Raw genomic sequence first — 25763 nt, forward strand, 5'->3', positions numbered from 1 at the left:
ATACTTTTGGCCATATAGTGTACATTTATATTGTTGTTCTTGGCAGACAGCTTTAAAAAAACAGGTCGTTAAAGGGATAGTTTGCCTAAAACGTTACATTCTGTCATCATTACTTGACCTCATGTTTTTCCAAGCCCACATGAATTTCTCTCTTCTGTATCCACCTTATTCCTATGCCCCATGATGCTTTGTGTGAAATGTGGGAGGTACTTCCACTAAGAAGTAAATACAGTTGTAGTTGCATCGTACATTCATTAATTTTTTCATTGCGGTGTTGATCATTCATTCATACTTCTAGATGTGTGTGCACAGCCTGACGGAGCTTTATCAGGACAATATATGGATAGCCGTTCCATCTTTAATCGAGGTTTGGGAGGATGATTTAAAGTGGCCTTAAGATGTATGTAGAGCCGCGAACAGCACGTTATCCCTGAGCTCTGTAAGGACATCGTAACGTGTTTTAGCCGAAATGACTTGAGCAAAACATAATACAATACTCACCAATATCTTGTTTATAGCTGGTATTTGTTTTGTTCAGTGATTCAGAATAAAATGACTCACTTTTTGACTCGAATCTCAACATTTCTCTGTTTACTGACTGATCGCACATTACACGTTGGTCTTGTACATCTGTTTCTCAAACCATTTGTAACATTTGCTGTAACACAGTGCCATCTACTGGATTCTTGAAGAACAACAAGTATTGTAAATAATGCACAGTCACCGTATTTAGATGTATCTCTGGTGATAAGATCACATGTTGTCAGACGAGCCACATCTCTGTTGGTCGTGCAAATGCATCTCCCGTGATAACTTGTGACATACAGAATCACTACATCATAAATTAATAAACCGGAAAAATGTCACAAAAGACAAAGAAGCTTGGAAAAATGGCACACCAGGTACAGCTTAAATTTAATCTACTGTAAGTGCACAAAAGGTTTTGCACCCCATTTACACCTAGTGCAGATCACTTGTCATCGGATCATCCGAATCACATCCTAATACCAGCTGAAAACGGGGTCTAAATGACCGCTGCCTACATTAGCGAATGCTGCAGAACAACTTCCGGCGGACGTTCATCCCACATCCGTTTCCCCAGTTAGACCCTCAGGAATAAAGTGGATAGCACAAAATGAGAATGTAAGTTATGTTGCCATATTATAAATAAACAGGAATATATAAAAAAAAAAAAGTACTGCAGTGACTTAAAATGCAATTTTATTGCATTTTTATTAATTACAACATTTATACACATAAATATATCAATATTATAATGAAAGAAATTACAGTTTTCTGCCCTAAAATGTGAATTCCTCTTGACCTGGTTTCATTAGAATATCCACATCCCCCAAATGGGCTTAAATATAATAAAAACTGAAAACTTTCCGATTCATCTTTGTTGCAGCAATATTGTCAAATGATTATAGCATGGGAACAACAGCGCAGCATCGAGAACCATCTCAGATAAAGGGGCATGTGACCCTTGTTATCGTAAGATGGACCTGTCTAAACAATTATCGCCACACCATTTGGGTGCTCACATCTCGGGTGGAACAACATGAGACGATCAGATAGTGAAATTGTTAATCATAAGTTAATCATAATTTACATGAATTGGACATTGGTTCAGCAATTTCACACCGTAAACCGGACTTCAAATTTCTCAATGCCGAACCGCTGTTTACAAACACGCAAGCGGAGCCCTCTGTCTGGGCAGCACGGCCGCGGAAATGCAAAAGGAAAAGGGGAAACAGAGCCGGCGTTCTCATCAGAGTAAGACGCTGCACAAATGACCCCCGCTACCCACTATTCTACTGGCAAATGTTCAGTCTCTGGATAACAAGCTCTGCGAGCTGAAAGCGCGGATCTCTTTTCAACAAGATACAAGGGACTGCTGCAATATCTGCCTTACGGAAACTTGGATGTCTGTGGAGATTCCAGACTCAGCCATTGAACCCACGGGGTTCTCAGTGCACCGAGCAGACAGAGCGAAAGACCTCTCAGGTAAAAGCACAGGAGGTGGTGTATGTTTTATGATCAACAAATCCTGGTGTGATCAGAGGAATGTACATTCTATCAAGTCTTTCTGCTCTCCTGATCTGAAATTTCTTATGCTTCTGTGTCGACCATTCTGGCTACCGAGGGAATTCACAGCGATCATTATCACAGCTGTGTACATTCCCCCACAAGCCGACACAGACCGGGCACTCAAGGAACTGTATGGGAGTATAAGTGAGCAGGAAACCACACACCCTGAGGCCGCATTCATTGTGATCGGGGACTTTAATAAAGCCAGTTTATAATCAGTCGCATCAAAATACCACAGCACATTAGTTTCAACACACGAGGGGGCCGGGTTTTGGACCATTGCTACTCTCCCTTCCGGGATGGCTACAAATCCCTCCCCCGCCCACCATTTGGCAAATCGGACCACTATTCCATTCTGCTTCTGCCCGCTTACAGGCAGAAACTGAAACAGGAAGCACCCACCCTCAGAACGATCCAGTGCTGGTCGGACCAATCAGATTCCATGCTACAAGACTGTTTTGATCTCACGGACTGGGAGATGTTCCGGTCCACCTCTGATGACGACATCGAGCTTTACGCTGATAGTGTAATGTGTTTCATCAAAAAGTGCGTGGAGGACGTGGTTCCGACCAGAACAATACGGATCTATCCGAATCAGAAACCATGGATAAATAACGATGTTCGCGCGGCACTTAATGTGCGGACCTCCGCTTTTAATTCCGGGAACGTGGAGGAGCATAAACAAGCCAGTTTTGCCCTCTGAAAAAATATCAGAACCGCAAAATGCCAGTACAGGAGCAAGAAGGACAGTTTAACACCACCAACTCTAGAAGCATGTGGCAGGGAATTAACATCATCACGGACTTTAAAGGGAATAAAAACTCCGCCATGAACACCGCTGCCTCTCTCCCGGATGAGCTAAATACTTTTTATGCTCGTTTTGAGGGAAATAACACCGCTCTCGCGGAGAGAGCTCTCACGGCTGAAGCTACAGAGGTTAGTTCACTCTCCGTCTCTGTAGCGGATGTAACCCGATCCTTCCGACGGGTGAATATCCGCAAAGCCGCGGGCCCAGACAGCATTCTGGGCCGCGTCATCAGAGCGTGCGCGAACCAGCTGGCTGGTGTTTTTATGGACATTTTTAATCTTTCCCTCTCTTTGTCTGTAGTCCCCACATGCTTTAAAACATCCACCATTGTGCTTGTTCCAAAGAAATCAAAAATCACTTGCTTAAATGACTGGTGTCCTGTTGCTCTGACCCCCATCATCAGCAAATGCTTTGAGAGACTAATCAGCGATTACACCTGCTCTGTGCTGCCTCTCTCTCTTGACCCGCTGCAGTTTGCTTACCGCAACAACCGCTCCACTGATGATGCCATTGCATCTACAATGCACACTGCTCTCTCCCACCTGGAAAAAAAGAACACTTATGTGAGAATGCTGTTTGTAGACTACAGCTCAGCATTCAACACCATAGTGCCCTCCAAGCTTGATGAGAAACTCCGGGCTCTGGGCTTAAACAGCTCGCTGTGCAGCTGGATCCTGGACTTCCTGTCAAGCAGACACCAGGTGGTTAGAATAGGCAGCAACATCTCCTCATCACTGACCCTCAACACTGGAGCCCCGCAGGGCTGTGTTCTCAGCCCACTACTGTATTCCTTGTACACACATGACTGTGTGGCAACACATAGCTCCAATGCCATCATTAAGTTTGCTGATGACATGATGGTGGTAGGTCTGATCACTGACAATGATGAAACAGCCTACAGAGAGGAGGTACACACTCTGACACACTGGTGTCAGGAGCACAACCTCTCCCTCAACGTCAGTAAGACAAAGGAGCTTGTGGTGGACTTCAGAAGAAAAGACAGAGAACACAGTCCCATCACCATCAATGGAGCACCAGTGGAGAGAGTCAGCAGCTTCAAGTTCCTGGGTGTCCACATCACTGAGGAACGCACATGGTCCATCCACACTGAAGTCGTTGTGAAGAAGGCTCATCATCGCCTCTTCTTCCTGAGACGGCTGAGGAAGTTTGGAATGAACCGCCACATCCTCACACGGTTCTGCACCTGCACTGTAGAGAGCATCCTGACTGGCTGCATCTCCGCCTGGTATGGCAATAGCACCGCCCACAACCGCAAAGCACTGCAAAGGGTGATGCAAACTGCCAGACACATCATCGGAGGTGAGCTTCCCTCCCTCCAGGAAATATATACAAGGCGGTGTGTGAGAAAAGCTCGGAGGATCATCAGAGACTCCAGTCACCTGAGCCATGGGCTGCTCTCACTGCTACCATAAGGTAGGCGGTATCGCAGCATCAGGACCCACACCAGCCGACTCCATGACAGCTTCTTCCCCCAAGCAATCAGACTTCTGAACTCTTGATCTCCCACGATCAAAATACATCAGCACTGCACTTTATTACTGTTGCTCTTATATCTCACACCAGACTGTCATAAATTATATTATTATTATATTATATTCTCTCTTAACAACTGACTATCAACCGACAGCCTGAATGTCAATACAGTACAATACTGTACATTCTATATATACTACTATATATACTTTATTACATATTTTTATTTTTTATTGAATAATGTGTATCTATATAGTGCGTATTGTATACTGTACAGTGTATGTTACTATTTGTATATTGTTGTGTGTAATTATATGTATATCAGATGTTTAAATTGTGCTGTGTTAATTTGATGTTATTGTAAACTGGTATATGTCTCATCACTGTCACGACTGCTATGTTGATCGGAACTGCACCCAAGAATTTCACACACCATTGCACTTGTGTATATGGCTGTGTGACAATAAAGTGATTTGATTTGATTTTGAAATTTATGTAAACATGTCTAGTGTTACACCCCATCATATTAAAGGGACAGTTCACCCAAATAAGAAAATTCTCTTATCATTTACTCACCCTCATGCCATCCCAGATGTGTACGACTTACTTTCTTCAGCAGAACACTTTTTTAGAAGAATATCTCAGCTCTGTAGGTCCATACAATGCAAGTGAATGGTGATCAGACCTTTGTAGCTCTTTGTAGCAAAGGTCTGATCACCATTCACTTGCATTGAAAGGACCTACAGAGCTGAGATATTCTTCTAAAAATCTTAGTTTGTGTTCAGCAGAAGAAAGAACGTCATACACATCTGGGAGGGCATGCGGGTGAGTAAATGATGAGAGAAATTTCGGTGAACTATCCCTTTAAAGTTATGACGTTATAAAGTTGAGGAAATACAGACACAATTTAATCAGCAAATATTTTACAGAAAGCAGTGCAAAGCAAAGAAGATTAATCTCCCAAAGAGACATCTCAAACCAAAGAGATTTAACAAAGGGAAATCATGTCAAATGTGGAAAATGATAGAACTGAGAATTCACAAACAACATTGCCATTATATTGTCATCAAGAAAACGAAATTTGCTTTGCAAACACATGTAGTAAAATCTAGATTTGTATTCTGATGGAATTGTTGATACCCGTGTTGAAATCCGGATTAAGTCTTGTTCCTGCATACAAACATGGTAACAATGGGTCTTCTCATTCTCTAACCATGCATATGCACATACTGTATTTATGTAAAACTGGTGTAAATGTTTTAACAGAGAAATCATGATTCATTAGGTTTGCGTTTTCATTTTTTTTCTAACCCTAAATTTAGAATAAAGTTTAAAACCATCTCAAACCAAACATTCCCAAATATCACAATCTGAAAGATCTTGTTGCGTTTGCTTCAGGAGCATAAGGATATGTTTTCAGAGTGATGGATTGCAGAACAGGTGAAGTTACGTGGAAAGCATTTATATACAAATTATTTGGGAACGTATTAAGCTAGTTACTAACTGTGCTCACAGAATAATCCAGATTTATCAACATTAGAACAAGGGTAAGAAGAGATTTATGTGAATATAAACTTGTTGTGAATTTGAGGACATTTTGTGTGATAACCTTTTCTGTGCTAATTAGAGAATTTGTAGCCAGTTATTAATAAACGAGATCCACTGTGTTCAGATATAATGAACATTAATTCATATTATGCTGTATTCGTCTGTATGCTGATGTGAGATGTGCAAAACACAGTTCTGTAGGCTATATAGACCCAGACTGATCGAACACCATTCCACAAAGTGAAAATGAGGATATTTCTTTGTTTCTGTTGATGTACGAGAACTGACTGAACAAAGAGAAGTAATGTACACAAATGCACATTTGTTCTTTTCCATCTGATGATTTTTTTCATTTGCAAATCAAATTTGAAATGCAATGTTGACATCCAAGTGGATACTGCACATAGCAACTACTGTGAATGTCTAGGTGGCATGACTCAAACAGCATATTAGCGGAATATAAAACACCTCTAATACGGTCACATAAAATGGTAAAAAAATTAAAAAAAAACCAATACCTGTAATTTTGATACTATACTGTGGCAGCGGGCGCATGGTCAAGCGTCCGTCCGGAAAGAGAGGAAGCGGTAAGGGCGCTTGCACCTGAGCTAGATTATGTTTAACACCTGTTTCTAATTCCAGTGAGCATGGGGAGAGCGGCATATAAGCAGCCACGCCACCAGCAGCAGGGAGAGAGAGTCTGGCACAAGGAAGGCCACGGTGCTACAGAAGCTGTTGTGCTTAATCTATTGTGTTTGTGAAGCTGATGTGTTTAAGTAACTACGTGCCTGTGAAGCTGATGAGTTTAAGTGACTACGTGCCTGTGAAGCTGATGAGTTTGTGAAATTGCAAAGCACTGAAGGGAAATTGGGAATTTTGGAAGACGTGTTAGAGAGACCAGCAGGGGGTGCTCACCTTGCGGTCTGTGTGGATCCTAGCGCCCCAGTATAGTGACTGGGTCACTGTACTGGAAAAAGGCACCTTCTTCGGATGAGACGTTAAACTGAGGTCCTGACTCTCTGTGGTCATTAAAAATCCCAGGGCACTTCTCCTAAAGAGTAGGGGTGTAACCCTGGTGTCCTAACCAAATTCCCCCCATAGGACCTTATCAGTCATGGCCTCCTAATAATCCCCATCCATGAATTGGCTCTATAACTCTGCTCTCTCCTCTCAGCTGGTGTGTGGTGAGTGTACTGGCGTACTATGGCTGCTGTTGCATCATCCAGTTGGATGCTGTACACTGGTGGTGGTTGAGGAGAGTCCCCTGTTCACTGTGTAAAGCGCTTTGACTGTAGTGTTAGAAAAGCGCTATATAAATGTAACGTTCATTCATTCATTCAAATTCAGCTCAGCAAACTTGACAACCAAGTTGATCATCCAATGTTATCTTCCTGGTTAGTGGTGTTTACTGTTTGTGAAGACACAGACACTCCACTTTGCTGTTGTCCACAACATTTAATTCCTCACAATTTATTCTCAAAATATTACGACTTCAATTTCATAATGCTACGACCTTATTCTTGCAATTTTTACTTTATTCTCAAAATATTATGACTTTATTCTCAAATCTTTGGCACTATAACTCCGTCGTAAACTATAGAACCTACAGTATAAAGCAAAAAAAATAAAAATAAAAAAAAAATAAAAAATGTAAAAAAAAGTGTCTAATTTTTACATTCTTAGAGTTTAAAAATTAACATAAAGTATGTAGAAAACAGAAGCTTTTTTTTAAGACATGACTAAATTATATGACTAGACCACTGAGTGCAGCTTTAAACCAATGTGAATATTTTTGTTACACTGTTGAGTGGCGGCTACTTCTGGTCAAAAAACATAAACCATGGGCCTGGGTAGCTCAGCGAATATTGACGCTGACTACCACCCCTGGAGTCGCAAGTTCGAATCCAGGGTGTGCTGAGTGACTCCAGCCAGGTCTCCTAAGCAACCAAATTGGCCCGGTTGCTAGCGAGGGTAGAGTCACATGGGGTAACCTCCTCATGGTCACTATAATGTGTGGTTCTTGCTCTCGGTGGGGCACGTGGTGAGTTGTGCGTGCCTAGCGTGGGCCTCCATATGCGCTACGTCTCCGTGGTAATGCGCTCAGCATGATAAGATGCGTGGACTGACAGTCTCAGGCGCAGAGGCAACTGAGATTCATCCTCCGCCACCCGGATTAGAGCGCATTGGGAATTGGGCATTCCAAATTGGGGAGAAAAGGGGAGAGAGAGAAAAAATAAAAAAAACGAAATCATGATTTGTGGTAGATCCTTATATATTAAAAGTTTTATGAATAACTGTATATGTATTACATGCTCCTCAGACATCTATTTGATGTGTGTGTTTAAATCAGGAAGGTGTATTTTTTACGTTGTTTGCTCATCTGCAATAGGTCTGAAAGACTTTTCTTCTTGGATGTCAATAAGACATTCAGCAGATGTCTTTGAGATGTTTATAATTTGGAATGTTTGTAAATCTAATCTTTTTAGGATGTTTAGCAGATGCTAATTAGATTGTGATGCTTTCCAGATGAAAAGATCTAAAACAGACATCTTGGAGATGTGCATGTGCAGGGTAACAGGTCGTTTATATAACACACCATTCCCAGATTGCACATGTACATCCCAGATGGGGGTTCATCCCCCAATGACACTATAGACGTGCACATTTAATGTGTCCCATTGTGTTGCACAGATGATGTTTAATATAATTATATATATATATATACACTGGCAGACAAAAGTTTGGAATAATGTACAGATTTTGCTCTTATGGAAAGAAATTGGTACTTTTATTCACCAAAGTGGCATTCAACTGATCACAATATATAGTCAGGATATTAATAACGTGAAAAATTACTATTACAATTTGATAAAAATGTTCAGAACTTCTTAAACTACTTCAAAGAGTTCTCATCAAAAAAATCCTCCACGTGCAGCAATGACAGCTTTGCAGATCCTTGGCATTCCAGCTGTCAGTTTGTCCAGATACTCAGGTGACATTTCACCCCACACTTCCTGTAGCACTTACCATAGATATGGCTGTCTTGTTGGGCACTTCTCACGCACCTTACAGTCTAGCTGATCCCACAAAAGCTCAATGGGGTTAAGATCCATAACACTCTTTTCCAATTATCTGTTGACCAATGTCTGTGTTTCTACAGTAATACTAGTAATACTAAACAAAGTGATTTAAACATTTTCAAATGATTGCTGTTCTAATTGTAAATAAGCACTGTATAGAGGGTCAATGTATACTGTATGTATTATTGGGGCTCCTTGATGAAAAAAGCAAAAGTACAAATTTCAGCGTACAATTTTCTTAAAACCATTCTTACTTCAGTTGTTGCATTGAAGTGAATGTGACAATTTATGTAAGAATGGTTTTACAAACAATTTACACTGAAATTTGCTCTGCTCATTCTCGTCTATTGACTCACTAAGGATGCTCCTTACCCAGTTGATGGTGGAGCGACAGGTCTGGAGCGACGCCTTCTTCTGAGGCTTGTTGCCATTTTTTATGCCACAGTAGTGGCACAGGTCAGACAAATCATCGAAATAAAATACAGGCATAGAAAGGCCAGACCAAGATTTAAGACATAACATTGATATTTACTAAATTACATTAAACGTATTATATATTATTAACAGCAAATACGGAGAACAAATTCCAAAGTCTAAACATGAATTCTAGTTTTTAAACACGCATCTTAAGTGCAACACATTTGTATTGCTTTCAGTAGAGTTCAGCATTAAATTTGTGTTTTGGTGATTAAATCTGTCTAGTGCCAAAAGCAGGCATTTGCCATTTCACATACAATAATACATACTTTCAGAGCAAATACACCACACATCGTTCCATCTGCTTGCACTGGGTGAGGAAGCGTCTCAGAGGTCCACCTTCCGACTGCACAGCCTCGGCTCCGCATAAATGCTCTTTTAAAAAATCAGTCAATTACTCCAATTCATTACTGTCAACCCAATCATTGTCAGGAAAATATCAAGTATCTACATACTAAGTATCAAGCAAAATATCAAGATATCCAGATACCACAATGTACCTTGTGGCATCTTGTGAGTTTGAAAGCTGTTACTTTCAAAGGATCCAGCAAATTGTATCTAATTTATCTAAAATGTTGATTTCTTGGTTACTCACAACAAAGGCTGCTGCTATAAAACATATTGCTATATCAGTTTTTAAGTCTCACCAGTAGCATCCAGTGATGGTTGTCATTAACAACACCCAAAATTATCGCAGAATTTTCAGGATCATGCTGTAACATAATACAATAAACATTAATTAAGTTGCATTATTAGTTACCATAACATTCTAATATCATACTATGTTGGAGTTACTCCTATTAAATGCAATCTTACACATGTGTTCACTTACCTTTAATTTGGACTTCCCACTATTCCAGATCCGAGTAATTTCAAAAGAATCAACAAGAAGGGCCTTTTCCTGATGGAGCTTGTTGTACTTCCTCACCAGTAACAATACATAAGCATTGACAACCTTGAAATAAAAATGGAAAAAAAAAAAAAAAAAAAGGTCAAAGATGACCTGCACAGAACAGTTCTTACCTCACTCTCCAATTCTTGGTCTGGGCCTGTCTTTGCAATGTCCCAATAAAATATTTTATAGGGACCAATCCGAGACAGTAGTACATGAACACGCTTCCCAGCCCAAGCATCACTTATGTCTGCATAGAATAATGACAGATATTTGTTTTGCATTTGTTTTAACAAGATCATATTTTTTTCCTGTTATACAGAAGTTATGGATTTCTCCAAGGACTGTGTACAAAACTCACAAGTTTCCTGCAATGATGGAGGCCTAACTGTAATATCTCCACTGCTGGCTTCTCCGATGGTGGTGGTGGTGTCTTGTGATGTTTGGGGGCTGTCTTGTCTGGTGGTGGTGTCCTGTATGTTTTGTGGGCTGTCTTCTCTGGTGGTGGTGGGTGGAGTCCTGTGTGCTTTCTTCCTTGCATTGTTTAGTAGGGGCTAACACCAGATGACTTTGAGTTGGTACAGGTGGAATTTTTGTTTGAACTTTTAGTTTGTGGGTATTCTTGGCACCTCCTCAATGTATGGTTTCAGGTGGTCAATGCTCACCTTTGGCAGTACTTTGCCATTGCTATCCACCAGATCCACAGATTTGCCATCTATTTTTGTGATTGTAAAAGGACCAAGAATATCAGGGTCCAGTTTGCCCCCTTTCTGTTGCTGTGCATGGATATTCTTCCTCCAGACAAGATCACCGGTGTGATATATCTTGCCCATCTTCTTTTCCATTCTTTCTTTTGCTTTCTCTCTTGAGGCCTGATTGCTCTGCTGTAAAACTTTAAAAAGTTCTTGTTTCTTTATGCCGGAGAATACCTCCTCTTCTCCAATGACTTCTTCAATGCTATTTTCAGTCTACACATAATCACCATAAGAAATTAAATATCAAGAAACACTTCATTCACAAATTCAAAAATTGACAGAGATAATAAAATAGCTTGAATCATTTTCTCAAACCTGGCAGTGTTCAGGGATCTCAGATGGATAGCAGGCCTCTCTGCCAAACATCAGGTTGAATGGAGAGTGTTTGGTGGTTATTTGTTTTTTGTCCTGAGGCCGAACATCACAGCATCCAAGTACTGATTCCATGTGTTAGGTTAACTGTCAACCAGTTTTCCCAGGGCCCTGATTTTTCAGACATCAGGTTACAAGTAAGCCGTAAAAATACTTTTCATATTGGGTGTAAAACATTTATTGTTGAAACAACTTATTTTGTCTTTGTTTCCAACAACATCAATAATAATAATAAATTGCACCTCTGCACTGTTCCGTTCATTTTTTCCACCAGGCCATTGGTTTGTGGGTGATAAGAGGCACGCAAGCTCCTCTTGATGCCCAGTATTCTGCACACATCACTGTTGATCTGAAAATAGATGACAATTGAGAGTTGCTCTGGAATCATAATTTTAGAATACAATTCATATTTTAACATGTATTATGGTATGTAAACAATGAGTTCAAGAAAACTACTTGTGTTTAAAGGTGAAGATAGTAATTTCTGTGCCAGCAGCGTCTCCAAACTGAATTACAATAATAACCAGATTACAGGTACACTATCTGAAGAAAAGTCGAGTGGTGCTTGCCTGTGGCAACAGCTTGCTGCCCCAAATTTCTATGGCATTCATATCTGCAGATATGATCACTCTGATCAATTTTCAATGTAAGTCTATGGGATTTTTTAGCACAGAAGGTGTGAATTGTATGCCCGATTGCTCATGTCCATAGCACAAACAGTGCAGTACTATTTAGACGTAAAGGTTTAGAAGAAGAAGATGTATGTGAGATAATAATAGTGATGCAAACACCACTAATGGCTGTTCCCCTATTATGTCATTGATTGTACAAACTTATATTCCCGCCCCAAAATCATGCCATTGGTTAAGTCAGAAGTTGACATTTCAGAATGGTTGATCAAACAGCTACATTATTTGCACTTTTCAGAGAATCAGGCAATGAATGGCTTACTTATAGTTGTATCTGCACATTAAAGAATTACACACTTCACCTTTAACTTTGACATTTAGCAAAATACATTTGTAACACAAACTTACTGGATTTCAATTCAATTAATTAATTAAAAGTAATTTTGTAATATAGGTACATCCGGAATTCACAAATTCCTTTCCTTGATCAGTGAGGATTCTTTTTGGTGCCTCAAACTGATAAAAACTTTACTATACAGTTGGCAACCTCACTGGCTGACTTGGACTTCAGGGGATAGGGCTGAGGCCACTTTGTGAAGTAATCAATGAGGACACAGATATATTAATATCCTTCCTCTGTCACTGTCAGCTTCCCAATGAGATCCATTCCAAGGACCTCAAAGGGGGCAGTGACCTGATAAATTATATAAGAATACATTAAGCATGAACAGAGCAAACAATGTTTATTAATCATGATTGCACTTGTTGAAAACCCCTAAGTTAATCAGTTTAGCAAATTACTAAAATGAAAGCACAGAAGTCAAACTCAGCTCCTGGAGGACCACTCTCATGCAGAGTTTAGCTTTAACCCCAATTAAACATGTGAACCAGCTTTATTACAGTATAGTAAGAGAGGTTATCTGAAGTATATGTCACTGACTGCAAAATGTACCTACCCAAGCTGTTCACATCAGAGCAATATGCAGTAGAGCAAAAGACTTTCTATGATATACAGTACAAACATCACCAGAGTGAATTTGGGTAACATTCAATCCATTCTGTGTTTTTGTCCACCTTGCAGTTCAGAGCTTCCATACAGAGCTTTACGAGGCAGGACTCTTGTCTGTAAACCAGAACGCTGCTACAATCTGTTATCTGCCAAATGGGATTGAAATTCATAATATTGCGGCACCATGAGAATCAGGTATGTTTTAAGAACTTCTGGATGTGGCAAACAGACAAATAGCCAACTAGCTTTGATTGGTTTTAGCTGTTTTTTTTATTTGATTTTATTTTTTTATTTTTTTATTGTAGGCATTATTATTGGTTGTTGATTTTATTTTTATTAGGATATACATTCCATCACGTGCATGTAAAAGCAATATAAAATGTTATGTTTCATATACTTAAGCTTTCAATTACTATTTGATATATATTCTACATGCTTTACATAACTCATTCAGTAAATGAGTGTATCACTCCATCATAGTGGGCTGGAGTGGTGCATGTTTTCTGTTCTTTTAAACATATTTAATGAAATATTTTGTTTGTAAAATCTAACTTAACATTTGTTCGAAGTTAAACAGATTAGATAGAAGAAAAACTCATGGACATGTTATGCATCAACTACCCAAAATATTTTATATAAATGTCACTGCAATTGTAGAATGATCCATGTAGTAAACTCGTAATGTTAAGCGGTGTTGTGGTCCTCAGTTGCATTTACTTGGCTTGCTTTGCTGATAAAAGTGCTGTGCATCACTAATAACACTGTTCACTGCAAAACAACATGAATTGCAGGAAAATTGGTTTTGTCTGTATTCTGTCTACATGCCTTGATTTGCAACACTGTAAATTTACAGTGATGTTGCCTGAAAAGAGAGAGAAATACGCACAGGGTGTACAGCATGTTGATGATGTGTGCTTTTGCTCTGTTTGCACCAGTCTGCCAGTTCATTAATCTTTGCTGTTGTCTCATGTGCCACAACAATTCAAGCTCTGTATGTGTCTCTGTATGGTTATGTTACAGTTTTTTAATCACTTTGGTATCATTTTCACAAGTGGTTCATTTTTAAATACTTGTAGCACAGCTAGTATTTCATTCAAAACCTTCTAAATTAATTTTATAAAATAGTAATAATATATATAAAAAAAAATAAAAAAACTTGTGACATGCAGTTAGAACATTTGATTTAAATTAGCAACACACAACAGAATGCTTTTTTTTCAATGTAGTAATTTTAACAGTCAGTTAATTTAACAAAAATGCAAAATACATGTTTCAAATTGCTCTTAGAGGAAGTGTATGAAAATGTTTACAGTATCGTAACGTACTCTGAAAATACACTTACTTCACTGATGTGAGCTAGAGTAGACTTGCTGGTTTTCTTGACATAATGGTCTGACTCATGCCTAGGCCTTCAATATTTCTGATTGGGCCATTTGATGTAAATTGGATGAGTTTGGGTTTTTTCCCCCTTGCAGTAGGCTATATCCTGCTATGTTGGCAGATTGCTAGTATTTACAGTTCAACAAAGTTATTTTTACACCGTAATACAATAAAGAGATGATCCGCACTCCTATAGTAAACTGTTAATGTTTTTATTCCATAACTTTTAAAGGGGAAATAGACAGACTTTTCGGCACATAGGCCTTCCTCAATGTGTAAAAGAATCATCATATTCACCCTTTTTTTATATACAAACCACATCTCTGTAGATTCATCATATGACTTTATGTATTCAACTATGATTTGTCACAAGATATAATCAGTTAAACGATCACAATGTGCTAACAATGAAAGACACACAATTAACTCTCAATACAATTTACCGACTTAGATACATCTGAATGCAAATTCACAAAATCACCACGTCACACACAAACATTGCAAAATATCCATGATTTTATACAATCACTAAACAAGAACAGTCAAATGTGAAAGATCCAATGATTGAAACATCAGGTATACACCGTCATTAATCAGTGTTAGTATACTGTATTTACAGGCCACTTAACCCACACTTTGAACATAGTAAACAATCGTGGTAGCCATATGAATTAAATTGCCAACACATCATGTTTAGTTTTTTCCTTTACAGATGCTATTAATTTATATCTCGATACTTTACAAACACACAAATAATAAAAAAGTTGAAAATCTGTAGGTATACCTGTTGAGATCCTTTCAAAATTTGGTTCAACTTTTTGGGATTCCTAGATCTCAGTTCTATAAGTATTTACAGCTGCGCCACCTGCTCTGTACTGTTTTTGGGAGTGGTTTACATCCTCCTAAAGCGGCAGATACTCTGGGAGAGGTGATTACTGCTTTTGGAAAAGGTCATGAGGCATCAGTGTATTACTCCCTACTAATTCAGAGTCTGGGAGACAGAACTTCAACTTCTCTTTAGAGATTATGGGAGAAAGATCTAAATTTGGTATTGGACGAGGGAGAGTGGGCTGGGATTCTAAAAAATGTCAAATCTGCATCCAGAGACGCAAGGGTTCGCCTATTGCAATTTAAGATTTTACATAGAGTCTATTGGACCCCCTCTAGATTGCATAGGCTTGGTCTTAAAGAACACCCACTTGCTGTCGATGTCAATCAGAAGATGGAGACACAACCCATGTCTTTTGGGGATATGTTAAGATGCAAGAATTTTGGATGAGGATTCAGAGTTTTATGTGCGAGGTTTTGGCCTCTAAAATTTTATTTTGCCCCAGACTCTGTATCTTGGGAGATGGGGCAGTCATTAATTTAGAGAATAAGCACATGAAAAACTGGGTCCTAATTAGTGTTATGATAGCCAGACAGATCACTTTGAGGAGCTGGAAGTCAGTTGGAGCGACCCCGTTTCAGGAGTGGTGTTCAGAGATGGCCAGAGTGGCAGCTCTTGAGGAAAGAGACTGGGGAGTCTGGACATGTTTGTAAAGAAGGGGCAAATCTGTTTTTTTTTTTTTGTTGTTGTTTTTTTTTTTTTGTCAAAAATCTGTCTTTTTATGGAGGGCTGTCAGGGAGGAACAGTGGAGAGAGAGGTGTAGGGGTTTTATGTGTGTGATTGTTTTATTTATTTTATTTTTTTAATTTATTAATTTATTTATCTGTTATTGTTGTGTGTCTGGGGTGTGTCTGGGGTGTTGTTGGGGGGGGGTTGTTGGGGTTGTATATTGATTCTGTATTTGTGTGTTCCGCTATTTATATTTAAAGGTTGAATCAATAAAAAATGTTAATTGGAAAATCTGTAGGTATACCAAAAAGCTTGTCGAATAACCATTCTTATACCACGGGTCTCTTGAATGCTTGATTCTGATTGGTTCACCGTCATTCTAAGGTGTGCAATTATTTTTCAAGGAAACGCAAGGCTATGAAGTAGTCCATATAACTTCGCCAAATTATTTCAAAGAGCCCTACAGGCTACCAGAACAAAATAACCAATTAAAACAAAGTCATTGGTTAAAGTAAATCGGTTAAGAACGTCAAACAATGTCTAAAATATCCTACATATATTTCAATTTCGGTTAAAAAGAGCCATCGCGCTCCCTCATCTCCACCGCAAACACACACACATGCGCGCGCACACACACACACACACACACTGAGACTCGAGTCACAACCGACAAACAGAGCCGCACCTCCGCGATTTGATCAATACAACAATTTATATTATCCGAAATAACTTTTAATGTTTCAATATATTTTGCCCTAATCAGCCTCACATAGCTGTAGTGGAAAACACCGTGCAACCCCCGTTTCGCTTACACACACAAAGAGAGAGAGCCAGCGCAAGCCTCCGTTGCTAGTTCTAACATGATGTTTTCGAGTTAGCAATGAAGGCTTGAACTGTATCAAAGCAAGATACACTTGATCAGTACAACAGTTTCCATATGAGATATCTGTAGGAAAAACCCTTGCGCTCCCCCTCTCTCTCACACACACACTCCCACACTCGTGGACACACATTATACACGTAACGCACACACTTAAGGCCCAAACATACTCGTGAGAGAAAAGCAGAGTCGTCATGTCAGTGCACTCCTGCATCTCAGTGGGAATGAAAAAAAGTTGTTACGGTTTATAACGGGAATATGGCAGTTTTGAAGCGATGTTACTTCTGACGAGAGCTGCAACAAAAAAGGTAATCCCAGAATCGATCTCTCATTTTCTGAGTTTCTCTCTTTCGATCCCTCAAATACAAACTCTCACACACATGCACAAATGTATTAACTTGTTACTCCAGTAAGTCCTCCAATAAAGCCTCGCAAGCCTCCGTTGCTAGTTCTAACGTGACATTTTGAATTAGCAACGAAGGCTCGGACTGTATTAAAGCAAGACGCTGAATCTGTGGCAGTAGAAAGTAGTTCCTCTCACAAGAATGATTTAGGGACGAAAATCAGAAAATGTCTTGAGATAAAACCCTAAACGATGTCTTAAGGTGTGGTAACCATGGTATAAGCGGAATAATTGACTCCGGCCCGTTGAATTGTTGAAAAATAATGCACACCCGAGGTGCAACCTCAGTTGTGCATTATTTTTCAACAATTCAACGGTCCATCGTCAATTATTCCTTACTTAAGATCTGTGGGATTCAAAGATATTCAGATGTATTAAAATGATCGTGAAAAGATGCAAATGAAAAGTTTCATGTGCACTGCATTATGGAAAACAAGTACTTTACCTGAAAGGGATATTTACATTCATGCATTTGGCTGACGCTTTTATCCAAAGCGACTTACAGTGAGTGCCCTTATTACAGGGACAATCCCCCTGGAGCAACCTGGAGTTAAGTGCCTTACTCAAGGACACAATGGTGGTGGCTGTGGGGATTGAACCAACAACCTTCCACTTACCAGTTCAGTGCTTTAGTCCACTATGCCACCACCACTTCATATATACATGAAACACTTGTACAGAAAAGTGTGTGTGTGTGTGTGTGTGTGTGCGTGCGTGTGTGTGTGTGAGATGTATGTATGTATGTGTGTATGTATGTATGTATGTATGTATGTATGTATGTATGTATGTATGTATGTATGTATGTATGTGTGTGTGTGAGAGAGAGAGAGAGAGAGAGAGAGAGAGAGAGAGAGAGAGAGAGTAAATAGTACCAAAGCTAATTTAATCATTATAATAATCATGATAATAAAAAAGTTAAAGCTCTTGGTTCCATCAGGGACAGATATCATTGTATATATAGTATAATGTGTTTTGCCCCTTGATAAAAAATATTAATGCATTAACATACTTTTTTTATTATGCTTATAGTTCAAAGCCAGTAAAATAATCATTATTTTCATAAACTTGTTTGTACATTACATTTTAATTTAGCTTAATACATTTCAAAATTGGGAGGTTGGACAATGAAAGCATCAAGCACTAGGAAGAGTAATCGAACTTGAAATCATGATAGAGCCTAGTGACCAAAATGGCAAGATGTACAGTGAAAAAGGAGTTATATTTGGGTCTGTTCTCACCTAAAATTAATTGGATCGCTTTAGAAGACATGGATTAAACCATTAGAGTGTTATAGATTACTTTTATGCTGCCTTTATTTGCTTTTTGGAGCTTCAAAGTTTTGGTACCCTTCACTTGCATTGTATGGACCTACAAAGCTGAAATATTATCTTAAAAATCGTAATTTTTGCTCAGCAGCAGAAAGAAAGTCATATACATCTGGGATGGCATGAGGGTGAGTAAATGATGAGATGAGAATTTTCATTTTGGGTGTACTGTTCCTTTAAAACTGAAGTCACAGCGTCACAGAATTGCAAAATAGTGATTGTTTTCAAAAGAGAGTCTCCCAAACCCAGGCTGCCCCATCTGGCATTGGTTGGCCAAACAGTATAGCCCCACCCCAAATTCACACCATTGGTTGAGCCAATATTGCTATGTTGGGCTGGTCAGGATGCTCAAACAAACAGCAATGTTTTGATAGTCACACTTCAAGACTTTTAAGATAACTGTCACATTCAACCAGATCTTTCTGTAAAAAAAATTTTTTGTTTGTTTTTTTGTTTTGTTTCTGCAGTCTTTGCATCATCTATCTGTTTATACTGCTAATATGCAAAGGTGAGCTCCTACCAAACAAATTCATGCCACATTCCAATATACCAAACTGTGTATTTTTCTAAGTTCTCTCTCATTTCAGCATCTCTGCAGGTGACAGTTGTGGGTTTTACTGGAGACTCCATTGTTCTGCCGTGTTCTTCCAGTAACAATGACCTTAAAAGAGAAGAAATAACAGTGTATTGGAGACACAACAGCAGCAGAAATGTGTATAACATAATCAACGGCAAAGATTCAATAGAAGGCCAGAACACGGCCTACAAGAACAGAGTTGAAACTTTTCCTGAGGAATATGTGAAAGGAAACTTCTCCCTCAAACTCAACAATCTTCAATACACTGATGGAGGAAAGTACATCTGTTATATCACAAAGGCGCTGCAGAATCCGACCGTAGAGCTTCTTATTAAAGGTGTGCAAAATATGATTAACAAGTTGTTCATTTGGGGGAAAATATCAATTCAGAATCTGAATGCAGTTAATGATTTAGCAAACTGTTTTCTGTAAAGCATTTTTGCAATTGTTGTTTTGTCTTACAGACATACAAGCAGGAGACAAGAGAAACCATGCAGTAGAAACAAGACCAAAGAGGATTGTTTCTTTTTTTATTTATTTTTGCTCTGTTTATTTTCTGCTATGTGTGTGAGCAGTTAGTAAGGTCATTTTTTCACACTTTAGCTTACCTTACACATATACATGAAATGCTTGGACATTAAATAAAAAAATAACAATAAAAAAAACATAGAATAAAAATCTCGTCTCCAGTATATTTGTTTGAGTATATTAATAGAATTAGTGCTCAAATGCACTGTGCCTGTCATGTAGTTGTTGTGCTTATTTGGTTTCAGTACTATTTGACAGCTCATAAAAGACATAGACATGTGATTCATGTTTAGGAAGGAGTTAGTATGGCTAGAAGTATTAGTAGTAGTAGTAATAATAATAATAATAATTAGGGCTTTCAATTTATAAAAATTTTGTGCAGCATTATGTGCTGATTAATTTATCAAATTATTTGCATATTGATATTTGCTGAGAAAGGCCCTGTAATAAAGATAATGTCATATTTAATAATAAATATAAAATTAAAATATAACCAATATAATAATTCCAATTAACCGCATGATTTATCAAAGTTAATCACAATTAATCTCAGATTCTGAAAGTGCTTAAATTTGACTTTTTATAGACTTTGTTTCCTGTAAAAAAATAATTTAGTTCCATCTTAGAAAAGAAAAGAAAACAGTATGTAACAATGTTTTATTAACATTTTCACAATAATTTATTAAGTATTTCACAATATAAAGACAGTAATGCACTAAAATAGCACCAATTCAAATAACATTAAATGTTTCCCAAAGTGTGAGGTTTACTTAAAAAAAACAAAAACAAATGTTACATATTGCTATGCACATTAAATCTCTTAAACCCTCATCCTCCACAACATTAATCTTGGCTATCCACTTTGCTACAGCAATTGTGATGTCGCATTCACATGATTCGTGCCATTTCGAACTCCACATGAAAAGCGCTTGCAGAGTATGTCTTGTTTTGCTTTTAGTGACAGAACTGTGCACGTATATGATACTTTATCCAAATTGTCTGGTAATACAAAAGCACAACGCGGTGCTGGGGAAATGCTGATGTTTCACTCCAGTGAGTTATATGAATGAAGCTTTTCTCAGAGGGGCCTGGGTAGCTCAGCAAGTAAAGACGCTGACTACCACACCTGGAGTTGCAAGTTCAAATCCAGGGTGTGCTGAGTGACTCCAGTCAGGCTTCCTAAGCAACCAATTGGCCTGGTTGCTAGGGTGGGTAGAGTCATGTTGGGATTAACCTCCTTGTGGTCGCTATAATGTGGCTCTCACTCTCTTGGTGAGTTGTGTGTGGATGCCGCAGAGAATAGCATGAAGCCTCCATGTGCTCTATGTCTCCGTGGTAACGTGCTCAACAAGCCACATGATAAGATGCATGGATTGACGGTCTCAGACACAGAGGCAACTGAGATTTGTCCTCCACCACCCGGATTGAGGCAAGTCACTATGCCACCACAAGGACTTACAGCACATTGAGGATTGGGCATTACGAAAAGGGGAGGAAAATAAATAATAAATAAATAAATAAATTAAATGAAGCTTTTCTCAGGTCCCATCTGAGTTTGTAAAAGTTAAATGGCATTACAAACAAGACATCTCTTTAAGGACAGATGTGAAAGTGGCACTAGCTTGATGAAAACCATTCAAAAAGCTTTGAAACCTGCAGACTTTGCCTTCTATGGTATGATATCCATCAAAGCAGCATTATGGATTAAATTAAGATTGAAATTGCAATATGGCTTTGTATGATTATTGCAGTTTTTGTATGAAAACAGTCTGCATGCTGCATTGAGCGGAACACGCTGAGCAACGCAGCAAAATGAGATGATCCAGTGACTCGTTACATTTCAAATCGCAAAGTTTGTCCCCTTTCCAAACATTGGTTCTAGATTTCATAACTTTGGTTTTGTGCTGATCAACAGCTATGTGTTTGTAATGAATTACTTTAAAGGGTTAGTTCACCCCAAAATGAAAATGCAGTCATTGTTTACTCACCCCTGTGTTGTTATAACCCCATATGACTTTTTCTTTTTCTTAACACAAAGGGAGAAATTGTAATAAAATGCTGTGCTCAATTATGTCATGCAGTGGCAGTTTATGGTGACTATCTCTTCCAGCTTCAAAAGGATGCAAAATTATAATTCAGAAGTCTAATAAATTATTCTACGAGACAAATGAATGTTTTGAAAGCATATGAAAAGGTTTGGTGAGAAACTCTGAGAAACCAGCTATGATGTGTTCTGTAGTCGCTATCGCTGTGGCGGACGTGTTTTACGTAAACAAAATTAATTTTTGCTTGAACGGCCCATCTTACGAGGGGGCTACGTGAACTGTAGTTCTCGTACAGTCTCATGAACACGCAGAGGAGAGCAACAGTCGGTCAACAGTTTTGTTTGTTTCTTACCAAAAATTATCGTATGCTTTCGTAACAATGGTGAGTCTCATGGAATAATTTATTAGACTTCTGAACTATACTTATGCGTCCTTTTGAAGCTTGAAGAGGTGGTCACCATAAACTGCCATTGTATTTCTCCCTTTGTGTTAAGAAAAAGGAAGAAAGTTATATGGGGTTATAACAACACATGGGTGAGTAAACAATGACTGCGAACTAACCCTTTAATAAAATATGTTATAAAATAAAAATTTTGTCTGCAATCTTTATTCTGGTACATTTCTGGAAACTGGAAAAGATATGAAGTGTAAGTGTCTGGTCGTTGTGTTGTGGGGCATAGCTTGGGGTTGTTTGCTGTGCCTTAGTCTTTCCTCTGTATGTTTTCCTGCTTTTTTGTCCTTTGACAATCGCTTGCCTGCCCACTGTTACAAATCATTATTCCTTCCTGACCTCTGAGACTGAGCACACTATAATCTGCATCACTAGGCAATCTAGAGCCATCACACTCAATGCCAAATGAAAGCATGCTAGTGCATGCCAGGGCCAGATGTGTCTCCACTGTCACTTCTGGGGCTTAATCGTGCCTCCTCGGAGCTTATTCGGCCATTGGCCCACTGATTATCCTTGGGCCAAAGAAGGCCAACTGAGGATTGAGGCGCGGTCAATGTCAAAGGCGGAGTTTAGCGAGACACTCATGCTGCATTTCATTCAAGTCAGATGTGGGATATTCCTACTTGAATTCTCCGAACTCCAACCATAAAGGAATTCCATTGCCAGATGCTTGGAAAATGACGTTTAAACAACCAAAACTGCAACACTCCCATTAGCATAACAGGAGTTTGACTGTGTACTAGCAACCCAACTGATAAACAATGCTGCTATGCTAGCATTTGTGCTACAGGTGTACAATCATCAAAAGAGAGTTTAATTTACTGTGTTTTGAACACCTGTCTCTGCAAGCGTTGTTAAACAAGCTTTAATTTCTTGTAATGTAGGAACTTTGACTCATTGATTGATATCATTTAATAAAAGTGAATGTTTATCACTAACTTTGTACATCTTTTTTATTATTATTATTAGTAGTACATTACACAGACGTAACAGCACTGCACTGATAATACAAATAGAATAAAAAGAGAAGGGAAGGGGAAAGTATACAAACAAACAAACAAAAGAAACCTCAGTCAGTAAGAAAAATACGATCATAATCCTTTAGAAATTCGTTATTCTTATTGCTATTTATGAGTTTAAGGGATTTTACAATGTGGGAAATTTCAGCTAGAAAGATTTCAAATTTAGGCAAAGTGTTGAGAAATTTGTTCTTATGAATAAAGTGTTTGCAATGCAAAACAAAGAAATTAACAATAACTTCAACAGCATGGTTACTGCCAGAAAAATAAAGAAATGTCTTTCAATGAAAAGTTTACATCACATTTTATAAAAGGAGACAAATAAAAACTTAAATTCTCCCAAAGAGAGTGCACATGTTTGCACTCATAAAATAAATGATGCAAACTTTCTTCCTTTATCTTACAGAATACACATACATTGGAAACATCAGCAAAAGCAGCAATTTGGGAGTTTGTTGGATAGATATTATGCAGTATCTTAAAATGTACTTCTGTTATTTTGTTAGAGATGAAGTATTTTTCAAGGAGTAACCACGCTCTTTTCCAGTGAACATTTTCAAAAAATAACATTTACAGCTAGAGGATGTATAACCCATATTATGTAGCAATTGCTTTACATGTTTATTAGGTTTTTGGGTAGTTAATTTAAATGCTTTTATTTTATTTTTATTCATTGTTTTTTTTACCTTGACTGGGGCAGAAAAAAAGCCCCTGCTAATCTCCAGTATTGTGTCATAAAATTGTGACAATTCAAGTTTCTCTGAATTCTCAAAGTATGACCAACATGCACCTCAAACTGGGTATTAGTAATATGTCAAAACGGTTTACTAGATTTTTACATTTTCTGAAGAAGTGCAAATGTGCTAGGGTGTTCTCGGTGGTTGGTAAAACGTTGCTATGTTGTTGGTAGGGTGTCCGGGGTGGTTGCTACTGAAGGTGTTTACTTCCTGGCCCAAGTCAAAAGAGCCCACCCCAAGTCTCAATGATATTCTTGTTCCTAGATACTGCTCCAGGTTCCTCCTGCAAAGTAAGTTAGGTTTTTTTTTTTTTTTTGTGTGTGTGTGCATTTACATTTATGCATTTGGCAGATGCTTTTATCCAAAGTGATTTACAGTGCCTTTGTTACAGGGACAATCCCCCTGGAGCAACCTGGAGTTAAGTGCCTTGCTCAAGGACACAATGGTGGTGGCTGTAGGGATTGAACAGACAAACTTTTGGTTACCAGTTCAGTGCTTTAGTCCACTATGCCACCACCACTCCATACGTGTGCCATGTTTATCATCCACTAGGTGAATATCGCAAGTCTGGTTGCTCAAAATAGTACTGCTTGCCTCATAGCACCACTAATAAATACACTTATAGTGGGAATTGACACAAATAAATCTTGAATGTGGCCTCTTTACAGATGTTGACATTTTAAATGTGATATATCTGCATTTCTTCAAGGAAATACCAGCTTGCTAGGTTGTAAAGAATGGAGTCAAAGTTTCTAGCAAAATGATTCAGAAGAAACAATGGTCAGAGGGAAGGGGAACCAGCTGAAGCAGAAAGGCCTTTTTGCCTATTGTAAGTCTACTTCCGTAATATGATACCTGTAAAAAAAAAAAACTACAGGTATGTGTATTAAGACTAACCTGGTAAGGCTGGTAATCAGTTTATGAACAGTAATGATATTTTGATTTTGAGCAGCAACTTTTGATAAGCCTTAATAACATTTGCCAACTATAATCATTAAACACTCCCTTAAAATACACTTGTTTCATATTGAATAATGAAAAAAGAAGTTGTGTGATAAAAAAATAAAATAAAATAAAAATACATGCATATTTACAGTAGATACATTCTGAGTAAATACTGTATATTTGAAGATGAAGAGTCTCAACGTTATGACCAGAACGGTCAGTAGGGTAGGTTGGTTAACGATGCTGAGAAATCCAGGCAGGGAACAGTTTGTAATCGTACCATACCAAACCATGCAACCAATGCGACTCAGCTTGCTCAGAACAGTTCAGACAGATGTTGTAAAAGTGGCTGTTCACTTACACTCTTCACCCCTCCCCTTGTTTTCATGTTTTTGACTCAGAGGATATAGTTTGTATGGAATCAGATAGTACACAGTAGGATGGTATAGACAGATATAGTACAGTATATATACGGGTCACTGGTATACTTATGAGTGAGAGAAATTGTAACGCTGAATGTGGTGGCTGTAGGAATGGAAGTCCCACCTTAGAGTTAAGAGCCAGTGACCTTTTTGATAGAGACATCACCTGTCAGTTTTCGAGTTTGAGATTTCTAGTGACCTGAATTGCCTTAAAGGGACTTTGATGGAATGATTTACTTCTTTGCATCTCATTTTGTCAAAACAACCGTAAAAAAGATTCTTCAGACAGAAGTTACAAGAACAAACCTTTACTTGCACTACTATTATTGCACACGTGC

The 25763-nt window shown here is 38.5% G+C and overlaps 1 protein-coding gene across 1 annotated transcript in view; it reads left to right on the top strand.

The window, feature by feature from the left end:
- Positions 1 to 19710, top strand: part of LOC127438874 (CD276 antigen homolog) — a 60463-nt gene extending 40753 nt beyond the window's left edge. The window contains exons 2-3 of the mRNA XM_051694790.1: positions 19169 to 19209; positions 19289 to 19710. Coding sequence (XP_051550750.1) covers positions 19169 to 19209; positions 19289 to 19710 — 463 coding nt within the window. The remainder of the gene's footprint in view (positions 1 to 19168; positions 19210 to 19288) is intronic.
- The last annotated feature ends 6053 nt before the right edge of the window (positions 19711 to 25763 follow it).

The sequence above is a fragment of the Myxocyprinus asiaticus genome, chromosome 50, assembly GCF_019703515.2.
Source record: "Myxocyprinus asiaticus isolate MX2 ecotype Aquarium Trade chromosome 50, UBuf_Myxa_2, whole genome shotgun sequence".
Taxonomy (NCBI): domain Eukaryota; kingdom Metazoa; phylum Chordata; class Actinopteri; order Cypriniformes; family Catostomidae; genus Myxocyprinus; species Myxocyprinus asiaticus.